The 22,682-nt window shown below is 41.8% G+C and overlaps 1 protein-coding gene across 4 annotated transcripts in view; it reads right to left on the bottom strand.

Moving 5' to 3' along the window:
• Positions 1 to 107: 107 nt before the first annotated feature.
• The window catches only part of fhod3a (formin homology 2 domain containing 3a), a 56,420-nt gene continuing 33,845 nt past the window's right edge, over positions 108 to 22,682 (bottom strand). Inside the window, exons 6-29 of one of the 4 annotated variants that reach the window (XM_055017626.1) lie at positions 22,528 to 22,622; positions 21,407 to 21,518; positions 21,133 to 21,227; positions 20,667 to 20,810; positions 20,282 to 20,517; positions 18,867 to 18,974; positions 18,184 to 18,594; positions 17,038 to 17,097; positions 16,225 to 16,359; positions 14,790 to 14,840; positions 12,182 to 12,399; positions 9,947 to 10,264; positions 9,122 to 9,822; positions 8,022 to 8,162; positions 6,367 to 6,525; positions 6,110 to 6,292; positions 5,161 to 5,280; positions 4,008 to 4,169; positions 3,213 to 3,403; positions 2,902 to 3,106; positions 2,699 to 2,740; positions 2,262 to 2,469; positions 1,768 to 1,932; positions 108 to 1,278 (exon numbers count right to left, since the gene is read on the bottom strand). In XM_055017626.1, the coding sequence (XP_054873601.1) occupies positions 1,202 to 1,278; positions 1,768 to 1,932; positions 2,262 to 2,469; positions 2,699 to 2,740; positions 2,902 to 3,106; positions 3,213 to 3,403; positions 4,008 to 4,169; positions 5,161 to 5,280; positions 6,110 to 6,292; positions 6,367 to 6,525; positions 8,022 to 8,162; positions 9,122 to 9,822; positions 9,947 to 10,264; positions 12,182 to 12,399; positions 14,790 to 14,840; positions 16,225 to 16,359; positions 17,038 to 17,097; positions 18,184 to 18,594; positions 18,867 to 18,974; positions 20,282 to 20,517; positions 20,667 to 20,810; positions 21,133 to 21,227; positions 21,407 to 21,518; positions 22,528 to 22,622 (4,337 nt within the window). In that variant the 3' untranslated portion in view covers positions 108 to 1,201. The remainder of the gene's footprint in view (positions 1,279 to 1,767; positions 1,933 to 2,261; positions 2,470 to 2,698; positions 2,741 to 2,901; positions 3,107 to 3,212; positions 3,404 to 4,007; positions 4,170 to 5,160; positions 5,281 to 6,109; positions 6,293 to 6,366; positions 6,526 to 8,021; positions 8,163 to 9,121; positions 9,823 to 9,946; positions 10,265 to 12,181; positions 12,400 to 14,789; positions 14,841 to 16,224; positions 16,360 to 17,037; positions 17,098 to 18,183; positions 18,595 to 18,866; positions 18,975 to 20,281; positions 20,518 to 20,666; positions 20,811 to 21,132; positions 21,228 to 21,406; positions 21,519 to 22,527; positions 22,623 to 22,682) is intronic. The other 3 variants (XM_023281655.3, XM_023281656.3, XM_055017625.1) reach the window with 3 other exon arrangements.

Here is a 22,682-nt window from a genome sequence, read left to right on the forward strand (position 1 = left end):
TCAAGCTCATACAAAGTACAACATAACCACAGAGTTCAAATCAAACGTCCAAATGCTGCTCTCAGCAAGGAGCAACATGTTAAAAACAAAGATTTCTGCTATAACCACCTCTTTCATGAATTTTATTTTTAATTACAATTCACAGAAAAAAAGCCTCTTTTGTTCCTTTTTTTCCCCAAACTATAATACAAATTTCTACAGAAATTACAAAAATAATACATAACATGAACCGCACTAAACATGCACACTGTAGAACTACAGTATTTAGTACCTGGCAGCTGACGAGGGCCTTTACACATTGAATGCAGAATTCTCTGCAAGTCCTTCAAAATAGATTATTAAAATTTAAAAAAATGTCCATATCTTTTTGTCTTTTTACACTTTACAGAGATACAAACTTCCTTTTTTCAATCCATCATTCATTTCAGACTATTTACGTTAATTAAGGTGCAAGATGTCAGAGCTTTGCAAATAAATACTGAGAAAGTTAACTGTATTGTAAATACACCCGAGAAGGTGACGTGTGTGAGTCATCCGAGATGGAAGAGGTGAATATACAGAGAGAGATGGTAAAAAGGTACAGCACTGTCCCTTTTAAATGAAAGGCACTCATCAGATTGGAAACCTTTCACATTCCTACAAAACACAGCTACACTTTCACTTTGGATAATTCTAAGTTTCTTTGTCTGTGCGATCTCTTAGGATACTTTGAAACTGTGTAAGTACAAATTGAAATTCCTCTTTAGCCCGTTAATCTTTACTTACCAAAATTCACAGCTTAAATAAATGACAAATGGTGAACTCACAGCTGCTGAAACTCACAAGCAAAAATCCCTTCGGACTAATGCAATATTTAAAATATGTTTAGATACATAACAAATTGTTTCAAGTCAGTGTCGAGGCAGCATCACTGAATTACAAATTTGTTTTCCTTGCCAAATTGAACACATCACACCTTATGGATGCCTTCTTTCCTCACCTCCATGGTTTCTCCTGAAAGATTTTTTTGTTGTATTGAATACAAAAAGCTTCTTCACTCAGCAACATTGGGCAAAATTAGCAGCTGGCAAAAACCTACAGGGGCCTGTGGCTGGTGGAATACAACACTAAAGTGTGGCAATAGGCTGACAGAGATGTCGCACCGACATTTATAGCTGCGTTTCCACAGCAGCGAGGACAGATGAGAGGGGGGTGATCACATTTATGTGTCTGGAGAATCAGTTAGCCCCAAAGCAAGAGCTTCTTCTGGTGTCAGACCGTTTTTCAGAGTCCGCCTCACTGTGAGAAGAGAAGACAAAAGGTTATGGTCATAGATGCTGGAATATAACACCTGTATAGAGTGTTAAGCTTTACAATGTTCTGCATGGTCCTTGTATACAGGGATAATGTTGTTGGCTCACACAGCTGTCAGTTTTATTTGGTTTTAATTGCATAACTAAGATAATCTGTCTTCATTTGTGAGTTTTAACAGAGATAGCAACTGTTTCCTTCCTGTTTCAAGCTAAGCTAACTGATTGATTTAGCCTTATATGTCACATGCTGTTAGCAGAGTGGCATTGATCTTTTCATCTACATGAAGAAGCAAACTATTTCCTTGAAATTTAAAAGATACTTTTTTCTGAGGTCTTCCCAGAGCTGTTTTATTAGCATCTTAGTGCATGGCTAGTCCAGAGTTCAAAAATCAGTTTGTATTTTGATGTTACAAGTTTTAACACACTACAGAGTCTGTTTAAAATGACAGATCTGAGAGTTTCCTTTAGGTCGTACGTGATTTGCGGTTGGCTCTGGACCTCCTCCTCTCTCGGGGCTGGGCTCTGGTTCCTGGACCCTGAGTGGCCGACCTCACTATACGCTCCATGATTTCATCTGCTGCATCGTCTCCACAGATCTGAGTGTCCTCAACAGGCGGTGTCCAGGCCTGCACAGTGCGACCTGCATCAACAAAAATTTAACATGAGGAGGAAAGAGACTCATTTGAGCTCACAAACTCCTATAAAATTCAAGATTTTGTTTGTCACATGCTCATCCAATACGTGAAGTTAAATGAAAAGTGACTGTTCTCAAGGCTGTGCAGTAACAATAAGACATTATGAAGGAAAAATCTTTAAAAAAACACAACGGAAAATTAGAAAAAGTCCGGTGTGGGTGCAAGTGTGTGTGCTTAGACCTACGTGTTATTTACACATCTACAGTAGTCCAGTGTGCTGTAGAATAGATGAGATGCTGTGTATTAGAAATTTGGAAGGAACTGTCTTTCTCACCTCCTCGTCCTGGCCGTGATCTGGTCCGTGTCCGAAGGCCCGGCACCCCACTGCCCTCCTTGTCACCACCGCTGAGGCTGGTTCTCAGCACAGCTTTCATGACCTCGTGTTCTGCAGCGTCCTCAGCGTGGTCCAGACCCTGAGGCTGCTCACTCTCCTGGCTGCAGCTGGGGGCGCTGTTGCTGCTGCTCGAGCCGTATCGACCACCCTGCAGGAGAGAGACGGGATGAGAGACGATCAGGCTGCTTGTGTGTGAGGGATTATGGACTCAAACAGGCCAAAACTGAAGCACCAAAATAAACATCCAGCCTGTAAAGACTACAGTGCCTGCTGTATTTTGTTAACTCAGATGTTAAAGTAAGATCTTTAAAGGAAAAGTGATGTAGTTATAGTTAGTGGATTCATGCACACACACACACACACACATGCAGACAGACCAGCACACTTGCTGAAACCTCGCGCTCCTCTTCATCATCAGACTACAGAAGAAATAAAGGGTGAAAGTCAAAGAAAAGATCCAGGAAAATGAAAGAAAAAAGTGAAAAAGCAGCACTAGATTTGGAAAAGAAAAGACAAGAATGTTGAGTGTGTTTTTCTAGAAAAGACTGTGTGTGTGTGTGTGTGTGTGTGAGATCCTCACAGGAGCGTTGACATCCACGATCATCTTTCCTCGGGTCTTGTTGCGTTCGCGATGGTCGGCGCGTTTCTGTTTCTGCTGCAGGACACGGTCTCGGGTCGTTCGGTACTCCAGCGCAAACTCACTGAGGATTTTACTGAACCTGTGGACACTGATCTCTCTCACACTGTAGGCCGGATGGCCGAGGAACAACAGGAACGAATGGAACCTGACAGAAGAAGGAAGGAAAAAGAAGAAGCAATCTCAATCTCACATCACTGTTGTACAATACCTGTTGGTGTCGTACAACAGACAAGTATTGGGAGGGGAGCTACCTGTTGATGATCCTGCGGTGAACAATCTTGAGGATGATGATTCTTTCTGCACAGTCTTTGAGGAAGTCCGACATCTTCTGCTTCAACTGCGGCTTCATCTCGTGCTTGGCGATCACCTTCAGGTGGTCCCATGAGGCTTTGCAGCGCCGCTCCATCTGATTTAAGTTCTCCTGCAGCTGGTCAAAGTCCACCTGATGGAGAAGAGGATACGAAAAAATAACCCAGAGGGAAATAATTTAATCACCTTGCATCCAAAACAAAACTTAGAAAGAAGTCACTTAGCTGCTGTTTGACATCCTGTCATTCAACTAAACTGAAATATAACATGAGTCACTAGAGTCACTTCTAATGTTTTATCAATAACTGGGTTTAAATGGCTTGTCTGGTTTTCATTTTTGGGATAATTTTAGAACAACCTGAAATAGTTTGACAAATGTTCTGACTAAACTCAACAAATTGAATTTCTAAAGAAGCATGAACTCTGCAGAGACAAGCTGTAAAATCCAGTACTAGTTGTTTCTTCTAGTAGATGTAAAACTATTCAAACTGAACGAAGGTTTGCAGATGGTTCAGCCTCTGTCTCCTTGCAAAGTAACAGGGTCAATGGAGCTCCCCGATGATGTGCTTGTGTGATAACTGTGGTGCAAAGCAGTTCCAACAATTTCACAGTCACAGAAGAAAACACAATATTTTACTCTCTTATGCTATTTGAACTTGTTTGCTCACTGAGCTTAACTCTGGTTTTCTATGCACTGCACTGTGTACAATCTCTCCAGTAGTGGGCATGCAGCATACTTTTGCAGATCGCGTGATGGCTCCGATCTCGGAGTAGAGGTCGGTGCTCTGAGGGAAGTTCTCCACCACTGCAGAGCAGGCGTGATGGAGCAGAGACTGCTTATGGACTGTATCCTTCACCTCCGGAACCTTCTCCAAATACGTCAGCTCAAAGCCTTTAGCCTGGACACATGAACGGAGAATTATTTTAAAAAGAATTACCTTTTTTTCCACGTTTTTTTGCATTCAAATGTGACAGAGAGATTCACAGAAATTTTCTGGCTCTTCAAAGAGAGTAGTATCTAAAATGAACATTAAACCTCTGGACCCCAAAATCTCCCTGTGAGTTTAAAGTTATTCCATTTAAAAATCACCAAGAGGACACCACATATCAGGCAGAAACTGTAAACAGAATGATATGTAAAATGATCTCTTTCATGACAGTCCTGTTCAACTGTGATGTGCTGTCCCATCAGAAAACTCAAAACCACTTTCTTCTACATGTCTGATTTAAGTTTTTTTTTTTGTGAAATTAAACAATTTGGAATACCCAGATTCTGTAAAAATTTAAATTCTGTGCTCCACAGTACAACTATGAAGTCATAAGTCACTCAGACCAATATATTTTCAGCCAAACTGGACTGAACTGCAGACTGCGTTTACACAGAGCAGACAGGAAATAAAGCATGGAAACAAATTAAAAATGCCATCTTCGTCTACAGTTTGTACAGTTACCATTTTAACCAGTACTGGTGACACCTGTGAGCACTTGGAAAAAAGCTGTGCATGGGGATTCCGTTTTATTTATTTTTACTTTAGTTTTTCTTCATGATTTATGTCATTGTCATAATACACAGAAGGCATTTTTTTTATTTCTCTCCTAGTCATGTTTGTGGTGTTTCCAATGGGATGCAAGACTTTATATTGCAAAAATGAAAAAATTACACCAAAGTGAGTAAAAATATGACAGCAGCAAACAGAATGTCTTCTTGCTAAATTATAAATGTTAATATGTTATGTAATTCTTAATCTACAAATTACAAGACTGGAAAATTCACACTCTATTAAAGTCACTGACTATGTTTCTAATTGCTACAAACTGCTACTGCAAACAAAGGAGCCTCGTCATCATGTCCCATTATGATGATGTGAACCTGTAATAGTCACGACTCACATTGGTGCCGTTGAGGAAGTTTCCGATTGAGAGCAGCGTAGAGAGGATGTAGCGAAGAGTTTTGTTCTTCTCCAGCTGCTCCATACCCTCCTTTAGATCCTGCAGTGGCTCTGCTACTTCCTGGGAGGAGGAAAAAACACACACATCATTAGTTGAGTTCATTAAGACTCCCAAAAACATGTGTCTGTAGTTATAGAAGTGGTGAACAGGTGCACCTGGTCTGTCACCACAGATCATCTGCTCTTGTTTTAGGTCACGAGAGGCTGTTTAAAAGTTGCTGCTTCGGTCAGCCTTCGCTTTCAAACGTGCTTCTGATTATGTAGACCTTTGTTTTTTGTGCAGCAGGTTCTTTTGTGTGCATGTCGCCCTCCATTAAACCTCCCACTACCAAGCTGTCCCACAGAGTCGAGTCGGGAGCGGCGCTCTGCCGAACGTACGGTTGTGAATGGTGAGATTAAAGACAACTGCATCCTGCTGGAAGCTGTAAAATTTACAGGACATCAACAGAGGGGCAGCATGTTTCTCATTCTCAGGGTTTTGACTTTGAACTTCTCCTCCTGGACGCATTCTTTACTCAAGCGTGCCAGAAGAAGAAGTGGTGCTGCTAATAAGCGTGCATATTTTGTTATGATGTTATGTTGTAACTATGTTGATGTTTTGCGGATGTTGTTTGTACTAAAGGGATGTTGATACTTACTGACACGGGTATAAGACACACACCAAAGCACACATGCTGTGCACATTTACTCAGACCTCTAAGGTGCACAGTGTTCATTTAGCGAAGTCTGTTTCTGCTTTTATAAAACCACTTTCACTTACTGAGTATGACTTTTAATGTGCATTTGGTAACGGTTCTTTTGAACAGAACAGTCTTATTAAAAACATCTAAAATTTTCTTAGTACTCATAGTTTTTAGCTGTTAAAAGTAATGTTGCATGTTTAAACAGACCTTCTCTGTTGCTTCGTAGTCCATTTTAAAGGCCCAGAGCTGCAGTCTGGCAGAAAGCTCACTGATGGAGGACAGAGTGAGGAGAAACTGCTCTGCAGAGCCCAGAGGGACATCAGGATTGGCCAGCTGGGCCTCCTGGATCTTCTGCTTCTCCTCCTCTGTGGGGATCATCGTTAGGATTTTCTGAGAGTGAAGACAGACTAGCATGAGAGGGGGGAGATGGGGATTTCTTCCCTTTCATTTTCTGAATTTCTTACCTCTATGCCCTCCTTGTTAAGTGCGTACTCGTCAAAGTTCAGAATGGCTGTCTTAATGGTGCGAGGTGGAGGCAGAACCGTCAGGCCGATGTTGATGGCGTTACTTCTCTTCGAATCCAAAACAATTATCTCCTGACGTTTGCCATCAGCTGCTGTTTTCTGGAACACAAAAAGACAGAGAGGGTCAGTGTCGGATCCCCCTCTGTCTCCTTTTCCACTCAGTTCCTTTTGCTTTTCTCTGTGTGGTCTGCTTTATGGGCTTCGAAGGATTAGAGGGATCATCACTCAGGTTATATTGACTGCAGCTGTGGGGACTATAAGGGTAGTGGAAGCAGGAAATACCACTGGAAGTAAGCTATATACTGTATGTGTATGTGTGTTTATGTGACTGTTTACATGGGTCTGTGGACATAATGTTACTATATGTGTACAGATGACCTCACCGACACTTGAGGCCATTATAAGCTATTGAAAGAAGGAAGTCATAACATGTCAACATCAACAGAGTAGGTGCTAAGACCTTGTTACTGCCACTTGGATATCATTTACTCCCCACATGGAGACCAGTGAACTTAAACTACAACACAACTCTTGCTCTAAGCTGTGTTTAGTGTAACTGCTTACACTATTCCTTAATTATACTTATTGTAGATGGTACACAGTTAAAGTATGTCCATTGTGCAGGTGGAGATGTATGTAAAATTAGTGTGTATTCTCTTATTGTTATTATCTCAACCATGTATTTTAGGAGAGCAGTATAAGAAAACCATTGGGCTGAAACAAGGGAACAAAAAATAGAGAAAGCAAAAACAAAGCAACATATGACCCCTGATGGCTTCAGTATACCGGTGGTCCTCTATAATGTTGGGATTTCTCGTTAGCTCAGAGCTTTGCTTGAGCTGTTACGCCACTGTTGCAGCAGACCACCATCATACTGTCACGTTAGGTGTAGCGCAGAAGCTGAGCCGAGTTGAGCCGCCAACTGCTTCGGTTTTAGCATAAATTGTGGTTTTGAAACGGCTGCTCAGATGTTCAAAGTGTGAGGGGCCTGGCCCCCATCTTTTTACACCATACTTTTCATATTTAGAGGCTTTTCGAGAATTACAAAGGATTCGATTTGATCAGGATCAAAACACACGCATGACCTCGCTTAACCCTCAAAACATCGGCTTTCAAGCACTGGAGATAACGGACATGCAACCTATAGAATGCTTGGCTGGTGAAAGCAAGGTGTTTGTGAAAAAGTAGCAGCCAATAATGTATAAACAATGACAAAATAGAATGTATTTGACACCTGTTAGATTTAAAGAATCTACATGAGGAGCCGATACAACTGTAAATATATTACTGACCTAGACGACCAAATATTTAGGACTTTAATACACAAAAGTGTCATATGTTGGTGGGTGGTGACCATTTGGTATGATAGCATCATCTTCAAGCAGGATGACTCAAACACATTAAAATGTTCATGACATTTAAACATTAAAATGCTGCACCCTAATTATGCATCACTTCATCATATGAGGAAATAAAATGGACCAACAAACAGCACCTGTTAGCTCAAGGTACAGTAGATATTCAGTAACACACAGTGAAGCTATAAACTGGTGTCCCAAACCTCTCTGAAACCGTTTCGGGCACCGGTTGTTTACCTTTGTAACTGGCATTTCCTTTGATTTTGTCTCAAACAGGTGTTCCAATTTGGCAGTGTCCAACTTTACTGGTTCCAGTTTGGACCAGAATGAGTCCCCACTGTGCTTGTAGTCCCTGTACTGGCTGTCAGTTGGACGCACCTGATCACAAACAGAACAAGAATGGATTGCATTAGGTACAGACATGTGTTAGACTGCCATTTCCTACAATAAAAAAGAGGTAAATGAGAGACTGTGAACACAAAGAACCACAAAAAGCAGCAAGAGGAAAATGTTGAGTGAGTCACTGTTCCTGTTGAGTCCTTAATCTTTACTGGCTAATGGAAACATGCAGGTTTTTAAGAACCCTTTGTCTTTGTCTTTAGTACAAGTACATTTGAAAAAACAAAATCTGTAACTAAACTAAATTCTTCTAGCCCCAGAGTGAAACTAAACATCTGCAATATTTGCCCGCAATGCATTCACTGTTAATTATGTGAAAATATTTATTATAATTTGGAAAAAATTATTTGAGCAGTACTGTCACAGATGTTACAGGGGAGAATAACGGTGTTTATGTCACATGTTCACTCATTACCCCAAAAAAGTCAATTGTCTGTTTTGTAACACTGAAATCAGGAAACATCCAGCCAATCATGTTGTTGTACTGTTATACAACTGAGCACATGCATAGTATAAGCTGTAGGAAAAACACTTTAAATCTTATTTTGTGGCAAAATGATCACAATTTGAATGGTGATTCTTTTCATGTAGTCTTTATGTTCCAGTGACCACTCAGATTGCAGTTAAAGCTCTCTCCCCATGTATTTAGATAGATACCAGGTGTTGTTAGCCCAAAATAACTACCTAGTGGTGTTACCATATTGGTGCTGCTGAATGACAAAACTTAGCTATAAAGGTTTTGGTTCTGAGGCCCTCGAAATACAGTTTCCATTTTCTGGATAAATGCAGATGTAAAAGTATATATGAACAGTGATGCAATTTTTTATGTGTCTAATAAGCCTTAAGCTGGGATAACCTGCAGCTAACGGATGGATGGATAGATGAAAAGTCTTTAGCTGTACTTGGTTCCTTTATATTGTGTTTGTATTTTGACTCACCTCACTCCAGAAGAGCCTGACCGTCTTCTTCTTTTTGTTGAAAAGAGGCGGCTCTGGGGGAGGAGGCACTGGAATTGGAGCGTTAAAGGAAGGAGGGGGCGGAGGCCTCATAATGCCAATTAAGGGAGGGGGTGGGGGGCAGCTGCCTAGTATAGGTGGGGGTGGAGGGAAACGGGGGATAAAGGGCGGAGGAGGCGGCGGAGGCGGGAGGTCGCCACATCCTCCCATCGAAACAGCATCCAGAATGTCCTTGTCATCGTCCTCCGTCAGGTCGGTGAAGTTGATGTCCCCGATGCGCAGCTCTCGAGGGCTGGCCAACAGCTGGTCCCAGATCGTGTCGGACTCCTTTTTGGGCGGGGGAGGAGGCGGCTCATTGGCCGGGCTGTCCAGGTGAGGGTGGGTTGGACTAAGGTCCTTGATCAAGTTTCCAAACCGCTCCGCAAATGGACGAATGCTCCCGTGATGGTCTGACTTGTCATCCCTTTTGCTATTCTCCTGGTCACCATCCAGTTCTCCTTTAGCATCCTGCTGTGCCTCTTTGTCCTCCACCTCTCCTTTCTCATTCTCCTTCTCCATGTCATCTTCCTCCTCCTCCTCGTTGTCACTGAGCTTCTTGTTCTGGGAGTACAACATGTCCAGCATGAAGAGTTTGCTGTTGAGGAGTTTGTTGCACTTCTCATTCACCTCTGCCTCCTTCAAGCCTGAGAAAGAGGGTGTCAAGAGAAAAGCAAGTTGAGAATTTATGTGCAATGCGTGTAACTGTAACTCCAAAGTTTGCAAAGACTTGGACTGTGAATCCGATACTGTGTAGTAGTAAGTACTCACCATTCTCCGTGCTCCCTCTCTCCTCCCTCTCCAGAGTGCTGCTGGCAGAGGAGATGCTGGAGGCCGAGCAGTTGTCCTTCTCGTTCACTTCCTCATTCTGCCGTTCCTTGTCGCTGAGGATGCCGCTGTCCTCCTCCGCCTCCTCTCTCTCCTTCTCTGCTTCCTCCTTACGTTCCTCGACTTCTTCCTCCTTTTCTTCTGCCGCTTCCTCCTGCCCTTCCTCTTCTTCTTCTTCCTTCTGTTCTTCCTCCTCCTCAGCAGTGGCTTCTTCCTCCTTTTCCTCTGTTCCTACACTGGCACTGGAGTCATCGGCTTCTCCTGTCACAAATAAAGTCAGTGTTATTTTAAGGTAAGATAAGAGAAACTTTAATGTCCCCAAAGGGATATTTCCTGCAGGGAGTCTTGCGTTTTTTTGCAGCTTGGTACAACAAATACGACAATGAAACAAACAAACAATATCATAATAAAACAGGCCAGACACATTGAGAGTTTGGGTTGAGATATTTTTTGTTGAGCAAAGTGATAGAAGTAGGAATAAAAGACAGTTTAGAACAGTTTCTCTTGTGCAGGCTGGGTACCTGAAAGTAGTCTGAATGTAAAGTGTGTGAGGGCTGTTTCAGGATCTCTTCTCTCTTTCATGGTTTGATTTTACTTGTATGGGAGCTACAGACTTTCATAGAAACACACTATGTAGTCTACAACTTATATGTAATGAAACACTGTTTAAGATGTGAAATATCTGTCTTTGATTTTAAAGGCATGTCTGTTTAAGCTGCACATGGGACACCCCTTTAGAAACACACATTCACCGACACACACTGACAAGAAAAACAAAAACACACGCCCACGCTCTAATGTAAACAATACAATACGGCAGGTACACAAAGCTAGGTTGTCGCAGGGCCGGGATATGAACAGGAAATGAAGAATTAAGTTCCTGTTTACGTCAAAACACACTCATGTACACGGTACACATGAGGAACCCAGCATTACAGTCCACGCAGTGATGCAGGTCGGGTTAGAATAACACGGCACCGTGACGCCTCATACACTCGCCTGTTTGAGCTACAGTACCTCATCTCGTGGCTACGCATGCACTCCAAAACAAGGCTGGTTTCTTGCACAAGATGTTTTGGTATCACACTTTGAAAAAGGTCTTTCAAAAACTCATTTGACCCTTTCACCCATATCCACCTCCTGATGGGGTCCCCTCCTTTCCTTCACTATTTTCCACAGTCTGTCTGCCTTTTTTTGCTCATGAATACATGCTAATTTAAACAGCAAGCTGCAAAGTGAAACAATTTAAGGTTGAGAATGATTGCTTTGGGGCACACTGTTGGGAATTGAACTGACAACCTCTTGGTTTTAATTATGACTCTTCAAAGTACAAACCAAGTCCTGCAAGATGCTGAAACTAAGAGATCTTTCATACAGAGACACAACTTAAACTTTTGCCAGTATATTTTCCTTCAGTAATTACTGTCTGTGTAGTATGCTTTTAGTGCTGGTGGCAGCCATTTCTGTGCTGAATACACATTGCAGTCATATGCACATTGGATTCACAGAAAATGTAATTTATAAATTCATTTATGTGCACTTACAGTAATCATTCATACAAAATGTGCATATACACAGAAAGACAGGCTATTTACTCTTTACTAAAATACTCACAGCATAAAATAAGATTATGGTTGCAATTATTTTGACTCCTTCATTATCAAAATAACGTGTTTGTTTAGCTGCACTGTGATTGCAAACATCAGTTGCTCTTCTGCTGTTTTTCTGCCAAAAAAGTTGGTCAGTGTTTGCTTCCTGTCATATTAAACTGCACTTGCTATAACTTCCGCAACCACAGATGACACCAAATCAGACAGAACTGAAATCTTAAAGTCGCCTTTCTCTCAAAAGTGTGTTTAGGCTCTGTCTTGGAGCTACAGTGTAGAGAGAGATGCTTGTACAAAGTTTAACACTACAAAGCTATGGAGTGCTAACAGTATTAACTAAATAAACTGCAGCTGTCTTAGCAGGAGTAGAACCACACTAATACTGGATACTAGTGTATATTGTATTGCAAAAACAAATCGGTGCCTATCAGCTACAATTTTGTATTTAAATCTTTTGAACAAAGAGAGAAGATTATGGTTTTTGATTTGTTAATAAACCACATCGGCAGCAAGTTGCTAGTCAACTTAACAGTTCAATCAACTCATCAGAATTTGTTCTCAGCTGTCCTACCAGTCTCAGAGGGTGTGTAGGGAGTGGCGGGAGTCTCTGCTTCAAGATCTGCCTCTGTGTCCTCCTGGGATGCGAAGGAGGACGGGGTGCTGCTGCGTGATGATGAGGGCCAGGCCTCCGATGGTTCAAAGGTCAGGTTCAGGTCAGGGCGAGTCCTTGACACCCGGACACGGTCCCTCTCGTACTCCTCCGCCGCCAGACGCTCCACGTTCTTATACCTAAAAGAGAGGGAGAGGCAGGAAAGATGAAGGAGGCTAAAACAGAACCTGACACAATGCACCTTCTGTCTTCTCCTCAGTGCTGTTCTCAGTGTTGGTCTTTGCCAAATTGCACTTACCAAAACCCTTACTCATTGCCAAGGCACCCGAATTCATTAAAACCTCCCAATCTGCAATGTTTACCTTTAACCCTCTACTCATTTTCTCCTCTGCAGCTGCCATGCCACTTTATCTCTTGACATTACAATCCCACCTCACTCCTCCACCTCGCCTCATTAGTTGTCCACAAAGCATTCAATTCATTCATCACTCATTTCCTGCAGTAAAGGGGTTCACCGTCTTGCTCTCCTCTCCTGTCCTGTCCAGCCAAATGCTCAGCTTTCAGCAGCAGTCCAAGTATGCAACAAGTTTAAAGAAGAGGAGACAGTGTTAGGAAGCAGAGCAGAGAGGAAAGCAGAACGACAGGAGAGAAGGATGGGAGAGATTTGGGAGATTTTAACGTTAGTTTGGTTGCTGAAAGGCTCAACATCAGAAGTGAATCAGACTAAACCTGTTCAAGATGTGTCTCGATCAGCTCTCCTCCCTTGTCCACTTCCTCTCTCTTTCTTCCTCCCTCTTCTTCTCTTTCTCCTTTTCTCCGTGTACCAAACTTTACCATTCAACCTGCTGCCCAGAACAGAGATTTAGGGCACTGAGTCAACTCTCTTTCTCTCTCTTTCTTTCTCTAACCCCTCCTCTTTCCCACCGTACCATGAATGTGTGGCGCTTCTGTTCAGAGTTCATTAGCATCAGGCCACTTCAGAGGTTTGAAGAAACCAGATACTTATATATGTGTGAGTGTTGGTGTGTATGTCCATGTGATCGAGTGTGAAACTGAGGGAGTGAGCCGACTGCCGAAACAAAAAGGTGGTGAGTGAAAGTTTGTAAAACACAAACAGGCCAGTGTCCCACTGTGAGCGCAATGTATGTCCATAAATCACTCTATGAAAAGCTGCGCTCCCCATGGGTCTACTAAGCTACAGTCAAACAGTACAGTTATATATTATCAGATTTCATGAAATCTAGGGGCCTGTGATAGACTGGTGACCTGTTCAGAGTGTAACCTGCCTTCGCCCTAAGTCAGCTGGGATAGACTCCAGCCCCCCGTGACCCTAAATAGGATTAAGCGATGCATAGATAATGGATGGATTTTCACCCTCTTACTTTTGCATTGTAGTCAAATAGTTTTCGTCTGTGTGCGTTTAAATGTAAAAATGCTGCTTGAAAGATTTACCGAACCAAGCATTTATGCATTTCATTCTCTAGCTGCAGTAACGTCCTATAATCATTTTTGTTGTCTGTTGAAGCCATCAAGACCTTTTTGACCAGGTGTTACTGTGCTGTCTTTGGCAGGCAGATGTGCTCCACAGGGAGGTTAGCCGGGGTAACCATGACACCCAAACACACCATAAATACATCTAAGTGATCCTGAGGATACATCTTCTTCTTGTAAACTCAGCATCTCATCTCTAGCTTTTTCGCAGTTTCAGGCTTGTTGTTGAATCCAATCTTAGTCGGTCTTCCTTTCATCTGTTTGTTTTTGTTCTAACTTTTAGACACAGTAGTATTATATCAAGTGTGCTTAAGTTAAGTTGAGGGTACTACATGTTTGAGCTGAATGGAAAAGCATCAGCATATGGAAAAGACTGTCTATAGAAGGAGAAGAGGGAAGAGGAGTAGTAAGAAGAAGCTTCCCATACTTAGAAATATTCTCATCAGCCCTTATATATATATATATATATATATATATATATATATATATATATATATATATATATATATATACACACACACATATATATACACACATATATATACACACACACTCTCACACACACACACACACATACATATATATATACATATATATGTATAGTTGCGTCGAGTATGTTCGGTCCTAAATATGATCGTGACCTCACATACCCTCTTGGGTGAATCTTTTGCTTCCTGTGATTCCCATCTACACACAAACACAGACTTATTGGTCTTATGAAAATCCTTCTCGTGTGTGTACACATGCTTGACTGAAGAGTGTGGTTGTGTATGTGTGCGTGCTTGCAATAGGAAAAGCTTGACAAAACCAGGAATCAGATTTTATCACAGCATACAGCCAAAACAATCAGGCCTTTGGCAGTGTACAGTATTTAAAATACAGCTCCTTAAGAGAGGAGAAAACAGGCAGACAGAGCAAAGAAAATCAGTTCAGTATCCCTGCAGCCTCTGGCAGCAAAGGGCACCTTTTTAACCTGAAAACAATTACACTATTACCAAGCTTCCCAAACCACCAGCTCTAACATATTCCCAGCGGGTTCAACTGTTCTGTGTTGTTTTGATTCAGTGCACACACGTACCTCTCCTCCCGCGCAAGCCTGGCCTCTTCCATTTTATCCACATAGTCACGGCTGTGAGAGACACGCAAACAGAGAATTTTAAAAGACAATAATCAAACTTTACATCACTGTGGTTCTCAGTAGGCCTGCCAGTGTGAATATAAAATGTTGCACATCAAGCACGCAACTTGTGTAACCCATAATTGTATATTCTAGCTCATTACGACAACTCCTCTTTCATATTGTTACACTGACATACTTAAAATCATAACATTGTGATTCATATTTTTCACCGTTAAAACTTTTGTTTCTGTAATTATTTTGAAATAATTACAGTTTCTTTCTCTGTATTTTTTCTTTAATGTATGTGTTGTTGTTTAGGTTTAATTTTATCCCTTGCAATATCAATATTGACATTAACTCTGTTTATGATATTATTTATACATTATTATCAGTATATTCTTTTGTATCTCTTCTAAATTGTGTGGTCATTTTGCACACTGCAACTGAAACAACTCAGATTTCCTCAAAGGAATAATTTGGTATTTTCTGAATTATTTGCTGTATTGCTGAGACTGGGGTGACAGGATCAATACAGCTGTATGTCTCTGTAGTAAATATCAAGCTAAAGCCATCTACTATCTCAGTTTTGTATAAAGACTAGAAGCTGTTAATGGATATATAATGGCCTGTATTAGAATATATTTACATGCTTTAATAGTCAAAAATCACATTATGCTTTTCATACTATACATTACTACCACATCTTTTCTCACATTTTGTCTAAAAGCATTCAGTTTTAATTCCTGTCTCTTTGAAGCCTTCGTCCTAAAAAGCCCAGTTGGCTCTGATCGGTCAGTTGGCCAGACAAATGTGTGGCAGGGTTAGTTAGTTAGCACAGTAACCCCAAATCTATGACAACTGGGATGTCTCTAGTCAGGTAATAATGATGTGCTGCAAGGCAGTATTTTTTGTCTGAGGATGTGCCAAATTAGTCCCAGGGTTGGTGTTATGCCAAAGTTTTACATGGTGCCATAAGTAGGTAATGGAAGAAAAGCCTGGACTACAAGTGTGGATTTTCAGGCAAGTGAGGAAAAGTGTTTTCAATGGGAGAAAATAATTATTTTTAGTGTAGGCTTTGTAAGTTTGCAGACCTTTTACATGCACAAAAAGCTACATAGCACACTGAAGGAGAGAGGAAAAAAACTAAATGTATAATAAGGGATCTTTTAATAACTCCTGCTGACGTCATAATGGGCGTGTTGCATCTGAAAGAGTTGGCTGTTGTCAGTTTTTGTCAGTTTTTATGCAGACTATAAATCAGGGTATGTCAGCCTCTGATGCTTTACTTTTTATTATTTTATAAAATATGTCTCTTTATGGAAAAATTAATAACTTTTCTCTTATGTCAAACTGCTTACTGTGCTTTGAAAAAACACAACTAGTGATGCCTCACCTGTGCTTGTTCCTCTCCTCTCTTTCTATCTTCTGCAGTCTCTCCTCTCTCTCCACACGACGGCGCTCTCGCTCGGCTGCCAGTGATTCCTGGTGTTGTCGGTACGACGACGATAGAAGACCTCCCAAAGCAGGTCTGAAGGGGAAGATCAGAGAGAGAAGAGAAACAGTTTCTCTGATTTCTTACAAGATGTTTTTCTTTTTAATATTTACTGATATCTTGCCTGGTAAAAAAAATGATCTGATTATGTTCTACAAATAGTGCATCTCTGTCGTTTCATCTGCACTATTTTAATATGCTGCATCATTGTAATAAACAGCTAAAATAGCTATAAAACAACACATGCCCCCTTGCATGTGAAGAGAGTCTATATGTTAAAGTATATATGGAACACACCATAATTTATGTCTAAATGACTGCCCTCTGTGGAGAAAATAGAATGAGCTTAGTCACTCAGGAACCAGAGAGCTGAGATCACATTCACTTGAGTATGTCATCACTATGAGGGCACCACAAGGCTGCACACAGTCAATATTTGCTACACAAGCGAGTTTGTGCAAGTTTGTCCGTGCAAACACACATGAATATGTACTTGTATGTGAGACTGTTTACACTACAGGAGTGTGTATTTTCAAAGATTTGGGGGGATTTTTTTTAGCCTTTACTTGATGGGGACAGTGAGACAGAAAGTGCAGGGAACAGGGGTCTGCTGCTGAGGCTAAACGTGCACATATGATATGCACCATAGGGAGTGTGTATTTTAAGGACGCTTTCATGCATGTGTGAAAACATGTTGTTGCCAAATCGCCTCACCTTGGGCTGGTAGGTGTGTTTGGAGTGCTGAGAGAGGAGTAGGACACGAGACCTCCATTCCTATGGGAGAAAAAAGCGTGAGAAACTGGGGGACAGTGATTTCTCCGGCTGCCTGGTTACACAACACTCCAATGACTGACTAGTCAGGACAAAATTTGTGGCGAGAAGCGAGCGTGATACCTTGTTGCATAACAGGAACGCTGTTGGTGCAACACTTCAGTGACCCTAATTAGTAACTGCTGTGATGTTTCTTCTAGTAAACCTCTGGAAAAGTCCAGGAAAGGTGTCCTCACTTAAGGTCATCTATGAATCTGAAAAGACCTTTTGCTAAAATATACGGTATTTACCATGACAAGTCATTTAGCCAGAGCAGGCAGCAGCTATCTATATTGGAATAAGGTTCTCGTACCAAATATAAAATAGTACGGAGTGAAAAAATTACAAAGGTCCTGTCAAAGCAAAAGTGTGTAGACTATTTTTAAGCATTTTAGCATCACATCATTCTTAATTATAGCTGAAATTGAGCTTGAGCATGCATAAATATTTATGAAACTGTAAACTGTGGTATTGTCATAACTATGTGTAGGTCAGGTGTTTTGTGGAAATCCAGTCGTATCCAGGATGAGAAAAATCAAACACAACAGTACCATACTCATAAAATCAAAATGGATAGTGGATAAAAAATGTGAGTAAAAGAAAATGCATGTTTTTAAAAAGGATCAAGCATCAAACATAAGGAGAGACTACACAGAAGTTACAAGTGAAGAGTTAAAAAAGGCATCAGTGCAAACACTACGGTGCTTGTGCTGTTCTTGGAAAGAGGGGAAAAGTCATGATACTGGGAAACAAAGTGGGGGCTGCAAACTGATGTGAATTGTCGACGCAGAGGCAGAACTGAGAAAAGATGTGTGAGGGAATGATAGGTGATAATAAAAGCATTGACAGACTCAAGGTGAGAAACTGGTGAGGTCAAAGAACTGAAAAGAACTGGTGAAAAGAGCAGGTGATGAAGAACAAAAGTGGTGCAAAGAGATCCAGGCTGGTGCGAAGATAAAAGTCAGAAACAGAGGTGGAAATTGGAAAAGTAAAAGTGAAACGTCGAAGAGATAATAGAAGAAGCTTCTTGGAGCCGTGGGTCCGTCTGACCTGGGAGACGTCGTTTTGGGTGGTTCCTCGGTGGGTTTAGCTGGAGCCGAGGGTGACGGCTCTTCCTCGAGATCGTATGAGAAGAGGTGGAAGGGCGAGTGGGGCAGGTAGGGCAGGCGGTCGGGGGAGGGACGGGAGCTGCCGCGCATGGGCGGACTGACCTCTGTGGTTGCTGGGACAGTGACGGTAGACCTTTTCCTGGCCAGCAGCGTGGCCAGCAGGGAAGGTTGTGCCGGGGGGCTGAGAGGGGAGGAGGAGGAGGAGGTGGGGGTAGAGGGGGAGGAGGCGGGTGCTGGAGGTGGTTCTGTCCGATTCCTCTGCTCGTCCTCTTTTATATGCTCCTTTCTGGAGGTGATGGTGATGGACTGAAGGGTTGTTCTGTGAACAATGGGTGGAAGAGGTCGAGCCGGGCTACGAACAGAGGAATGGATTGAGAGGAATAAGTGGATGAAAGCATAGCTGGGCAGAGACGTAATACAATGTAGCACTTAAACAGGGCTACAGAGGGTTGCATTGATAGTAATAACTACCAGATACATAGGCCACAAGATCAAACCAACCAGATGTTCAACACAAAACAGTGACAAACAATCATTTAATAGGCTTTACATGGAGCCTCAAGATATATAAGAAGACTACAGGACATTATTCAATTTCCATGTTTCCACCATGTCCTAAAATACCTGGGGGTGGTCTGATTAGCCCCCTCCTGCTCATCCGAATCAGACTCAGTCACAGGAGTCTCCTCTTCCTCTTCTTCCTCCTCTATGCCAACCTCACATTCCTCCTCTCTACGGAGGTTGGGGGAATGATGAATGCACAGATGGGTGAAACGTTTAAGGGAAGGATTGAGGGAGAGATGATGCGATACATATGAATAGCATGCAAACAGAAATCTCCGGAGAAATAAAGTGATGGGACAGAGGAAAGGAAAAGATGGGGAGTTAGATGGGATTGGAAATAATGTTTACAGATGCACTACAAAAGTACACAAACAATATGACACTCAAAGACAACAAACAAGGACTTGACATCTATCAGTCTGTGTTAGAAAAACAAAGGGATAGAGACGAGACATAAATGAAGAAGGATAAATGGTAAGTTCTGAATACAGACTGCATGCCTCCTGTTAGGTAACTGTACATGCACATAAAGACAAAATATGATGATGAGGGGGGAGGGTGTTGAAGGAGTGCTAAAAGGAGTATAAAAAACTGACTTGCAATCAGTGTCACCAAACTGTGTTGTCTAATGAAACCAGATGAGCGTGGTTGCAGTTGAGTCGACGTGTGCTGCCAGGTGTCGCTTCACGAGACCAGACCACCATGTGTGTGTGTGTGACGAATGGGATGGCCAATAAAAGTTGTGTTTGTTTTTCTACGTGTGCATGCATAGTGTGAAGCAGGACGCAGTCTTGGATATGAATTACTGTTACTCATTGAAAAAATCTGCTGCAAACAGATTCTTGCATGTTTATCCAGATTTTTACTTATTTTTCAAGATTCATGTGTAACATTTAAACAGTATCTGAAGAATGGATCCTAATGTGATTTGGTAAAATGACATCAAGACTGAATATGAAGAGTTGAGACATGAAAGCTTTACCTGAGGTTGACAGCTACGGTCCAATCCAAATTCCCCATTTAGTGTGTGTTCACAGCACTGAAATAAGCCTGTGCTGGTTTAATAACATGTACGCTTGTATTAGAATTACAAGCAAACCTTCAAAGCATGTGCCACTGCTGAGGACTATTTTATTTCTTTCAGCTAAGCAGAAGTCTGCAGTAGTGTTCTGTTGCAGAGGAAAAACCCACGCTGTGAGTGGCGGGGACACACTAGTAGCTGTTACAGCATGTATGTGAGGAGCAAAGAGGTTAAAGAGGTCAGCAGCTGACCTTTTTCTGGGGGATATTTGAACTTACATGGATGGAAGGCAACCTGACAGTGCTCTGGAGCAGACAGTGGCAAAAGAGAAGTCAGAACTTCTTTTCTAAGCTCAGTTAACATACCTAAAAAGGGCTGACTACACAATGGTCAGCACAATCATTCGTTACACCTGAAACCAACTCATTAACCATCCTATAACTCAGTAGCTGACCTCTCGCTTGCGTCCTCAGCTCTGTGTCCACTGAAAGGCTGGAAGCCGGCCCTCTGCGGGGATGCAGGGCTGCAGGGGGAGGCTTGACCAGATCGTCCAAGAGAAGCCCGGCGGCTTCGCCTCCTCTCCAGGCCATGCTTTTTGTCCCCACCACCGAGGCTGGCTCTCCGGCGGTCCCGGCGTCCCATTGGTGGAGGATGGCTGTCGTCATCGCCATCTTCATGGCGTAGGGTCATCTGGTGGAAGAGATGATAAAGTGTGAAGAATTTTAGTGTTGAGCAAATACACAAAAAATGCTGTATGGAGTCCATCATATTCACAAGACATAAGCAGCTCTTCTTCATCTTTTAACATGTTCAGTATTTTGTTTGTGTGCGTCTCAAACCTCATAGATGTTGAGCTGCTCGACCAAGTCAAGATCAGTGCCTTTCCGACCCAGGTGTCTTTGGGAAACTGTCTCCATGCCTTGTTCCTCCAGAACATCCACCATATCATAGAAGGAATCCTGGTCAGGCAGCGCTGAAAGTGTCTGCAAAAAGAAAGAAGACAGGTAGGTCATCTAGGTGTAACCAAGGTTCAAGATCCTTAACTTTAAATACTTTGATGGATAAATTCCTTGCTGCAATTTTGGCTAAGGTGGAAACCCCCCGAAGTAGCACCATTAAACTTAGTATTAAACATAATATCTTGTGAATTAATGAAGAAAGTAATAACAAAACAACAGAAAAAAATCGAAAAAATGAAATGAAAATGACTGGTGTCCATAGTCACATTAGAGGTATATTCTCCTGTATCCAGCATTTCGTACAAGTATAGAAGCATTCAGTCTATAGAAGCTAAAGGTATGGTACCTTATTGATGAGGGTCATGGCATAGACCAGCAGTTCTGTGTCCACTCCATCCTTCTCATGCAAAATCTCCATAGCATTGGACCATGGCTTGCAGCCTGGAAATCAGTGCGTTAAAATCAATAAATCAGTTCAAAAGTGAAAACATTAATTACTATCCAAGCAAACTATCTCTATACATCAGCCTACGCATAAAACCAAACTATTAATTAGGCAAACAAAATAAATAATGTGAACAAGCCCTTCAGCAGTTGGCGGCACGCTGAGCTATTTGTACCTCTCTTGGTGTCTACAGAGGTGATGGCTTGTATCAGCAGTGAGGCGTTGGACTCAGAGTACTCCACAAACACCAACAGCAGCTTCAGGGCTGTTTTTACCACCAGACGGAACTACAGGAGAAATACAAACAAATGTACACAAAGCATAGATATGTTTTGTTCCTCTGGTCACGTTTTGGAAACTTAGAGTTGGTAATATATCTCTGTGCATGTATTGTAGCTTTGTTTATTTTGTGTGTCAGGATTCAACATTTAAAATGCATATGAGACACATTTAGCAGTAAGGGGAACCAAGAAGAGAGAGTCTCATGTTGTTGGGACATAAATCTGTTTACACAGTCACATTGTGGGGACTGGCCTCCCTTTTTAGTGACAAGCCCCATAATGTAAATCATAAAATTTCAGGGTGAAGACTTGGTTTAAAGTTCGGGTACGGTTAGATTTGGGTTAATTTTAGCCTAAGGATTACTGTCAAGTAAGTAGTGATTATGGTTAGGGGAAGGGTAGGTCTCCAGAAAATTAATCTAAGTCAATGTATTGTCCTCTGAAATGACGGGAACACGACTGTGTATGTGTACAAACAATGACCTCCCTTTAGAGCCTGTACATTGTATGGTATGTGTGCTTTAGTCAAAACAGTTCAATGTGAATTTAATTCACCAACAAGTTTAATACAAGACATAGGGAGTGTATTTGCTGCATGTATGCTATTATTTGAGCATACTGAAATAAAACAAGTTCGATAGAGAAGTGCAAGCTGTACTAGGCACTGAAATCTAGACTGACATTTCCAAATGTCTAAAGCAGAAGCAAACCTTCAAAGAAGAACAAAATGAAAACACCACAAAACTAACAATAGACAACACCCCCAAGTTAGACCAGAGAATACAATCAGTAGCAGATGTGTTTGCATGTGTGTTTCTTTAGATAAAGGCTAAAAATAATGATCTGCAAACGATGGATGGTTAGTTCAGAGTCAATGATAGCCTGCTTGTTGTGTGTGTGTGTGTGTGTGTGTGTGTGTGTGTGTGTGTGTGTGTGTGTGTGTGTGTGTGTGTGTGTGTGTGTGTGTGTGTGTGTGTGTTGAGGTTGCTGCTTTACAAAGCATATTCAGCTATACCTTTGAGCCAACAAGAGTGTAGAGCCACTGGATTGTCTCAGGGTGGCCAATGACACCGTTCATCCCATCTACATACAGCATGATCTGCCCCAGAGCTGAGGAAGGGGGTGGAGACAGAAAGAAACAAAAAGTTTGAGAGACAGAATAAATATAGA

This window comes from Amphiprion ocellaris, chromosome 15 (assembly GCF_022539595.1).
Source record: "Amphiprion ocellaris isolate individual 3 ecotype Okinawa chromosome 15, ASM2253959v1, whole genome shotgun sequence".
In the NCBI taxonomy this organism is placed as follows: Eukaryota; Metazoa; Chordata; class Actinopteri; family Pomacentridae; genus Amphiprion; species Amphiprion ocellaris.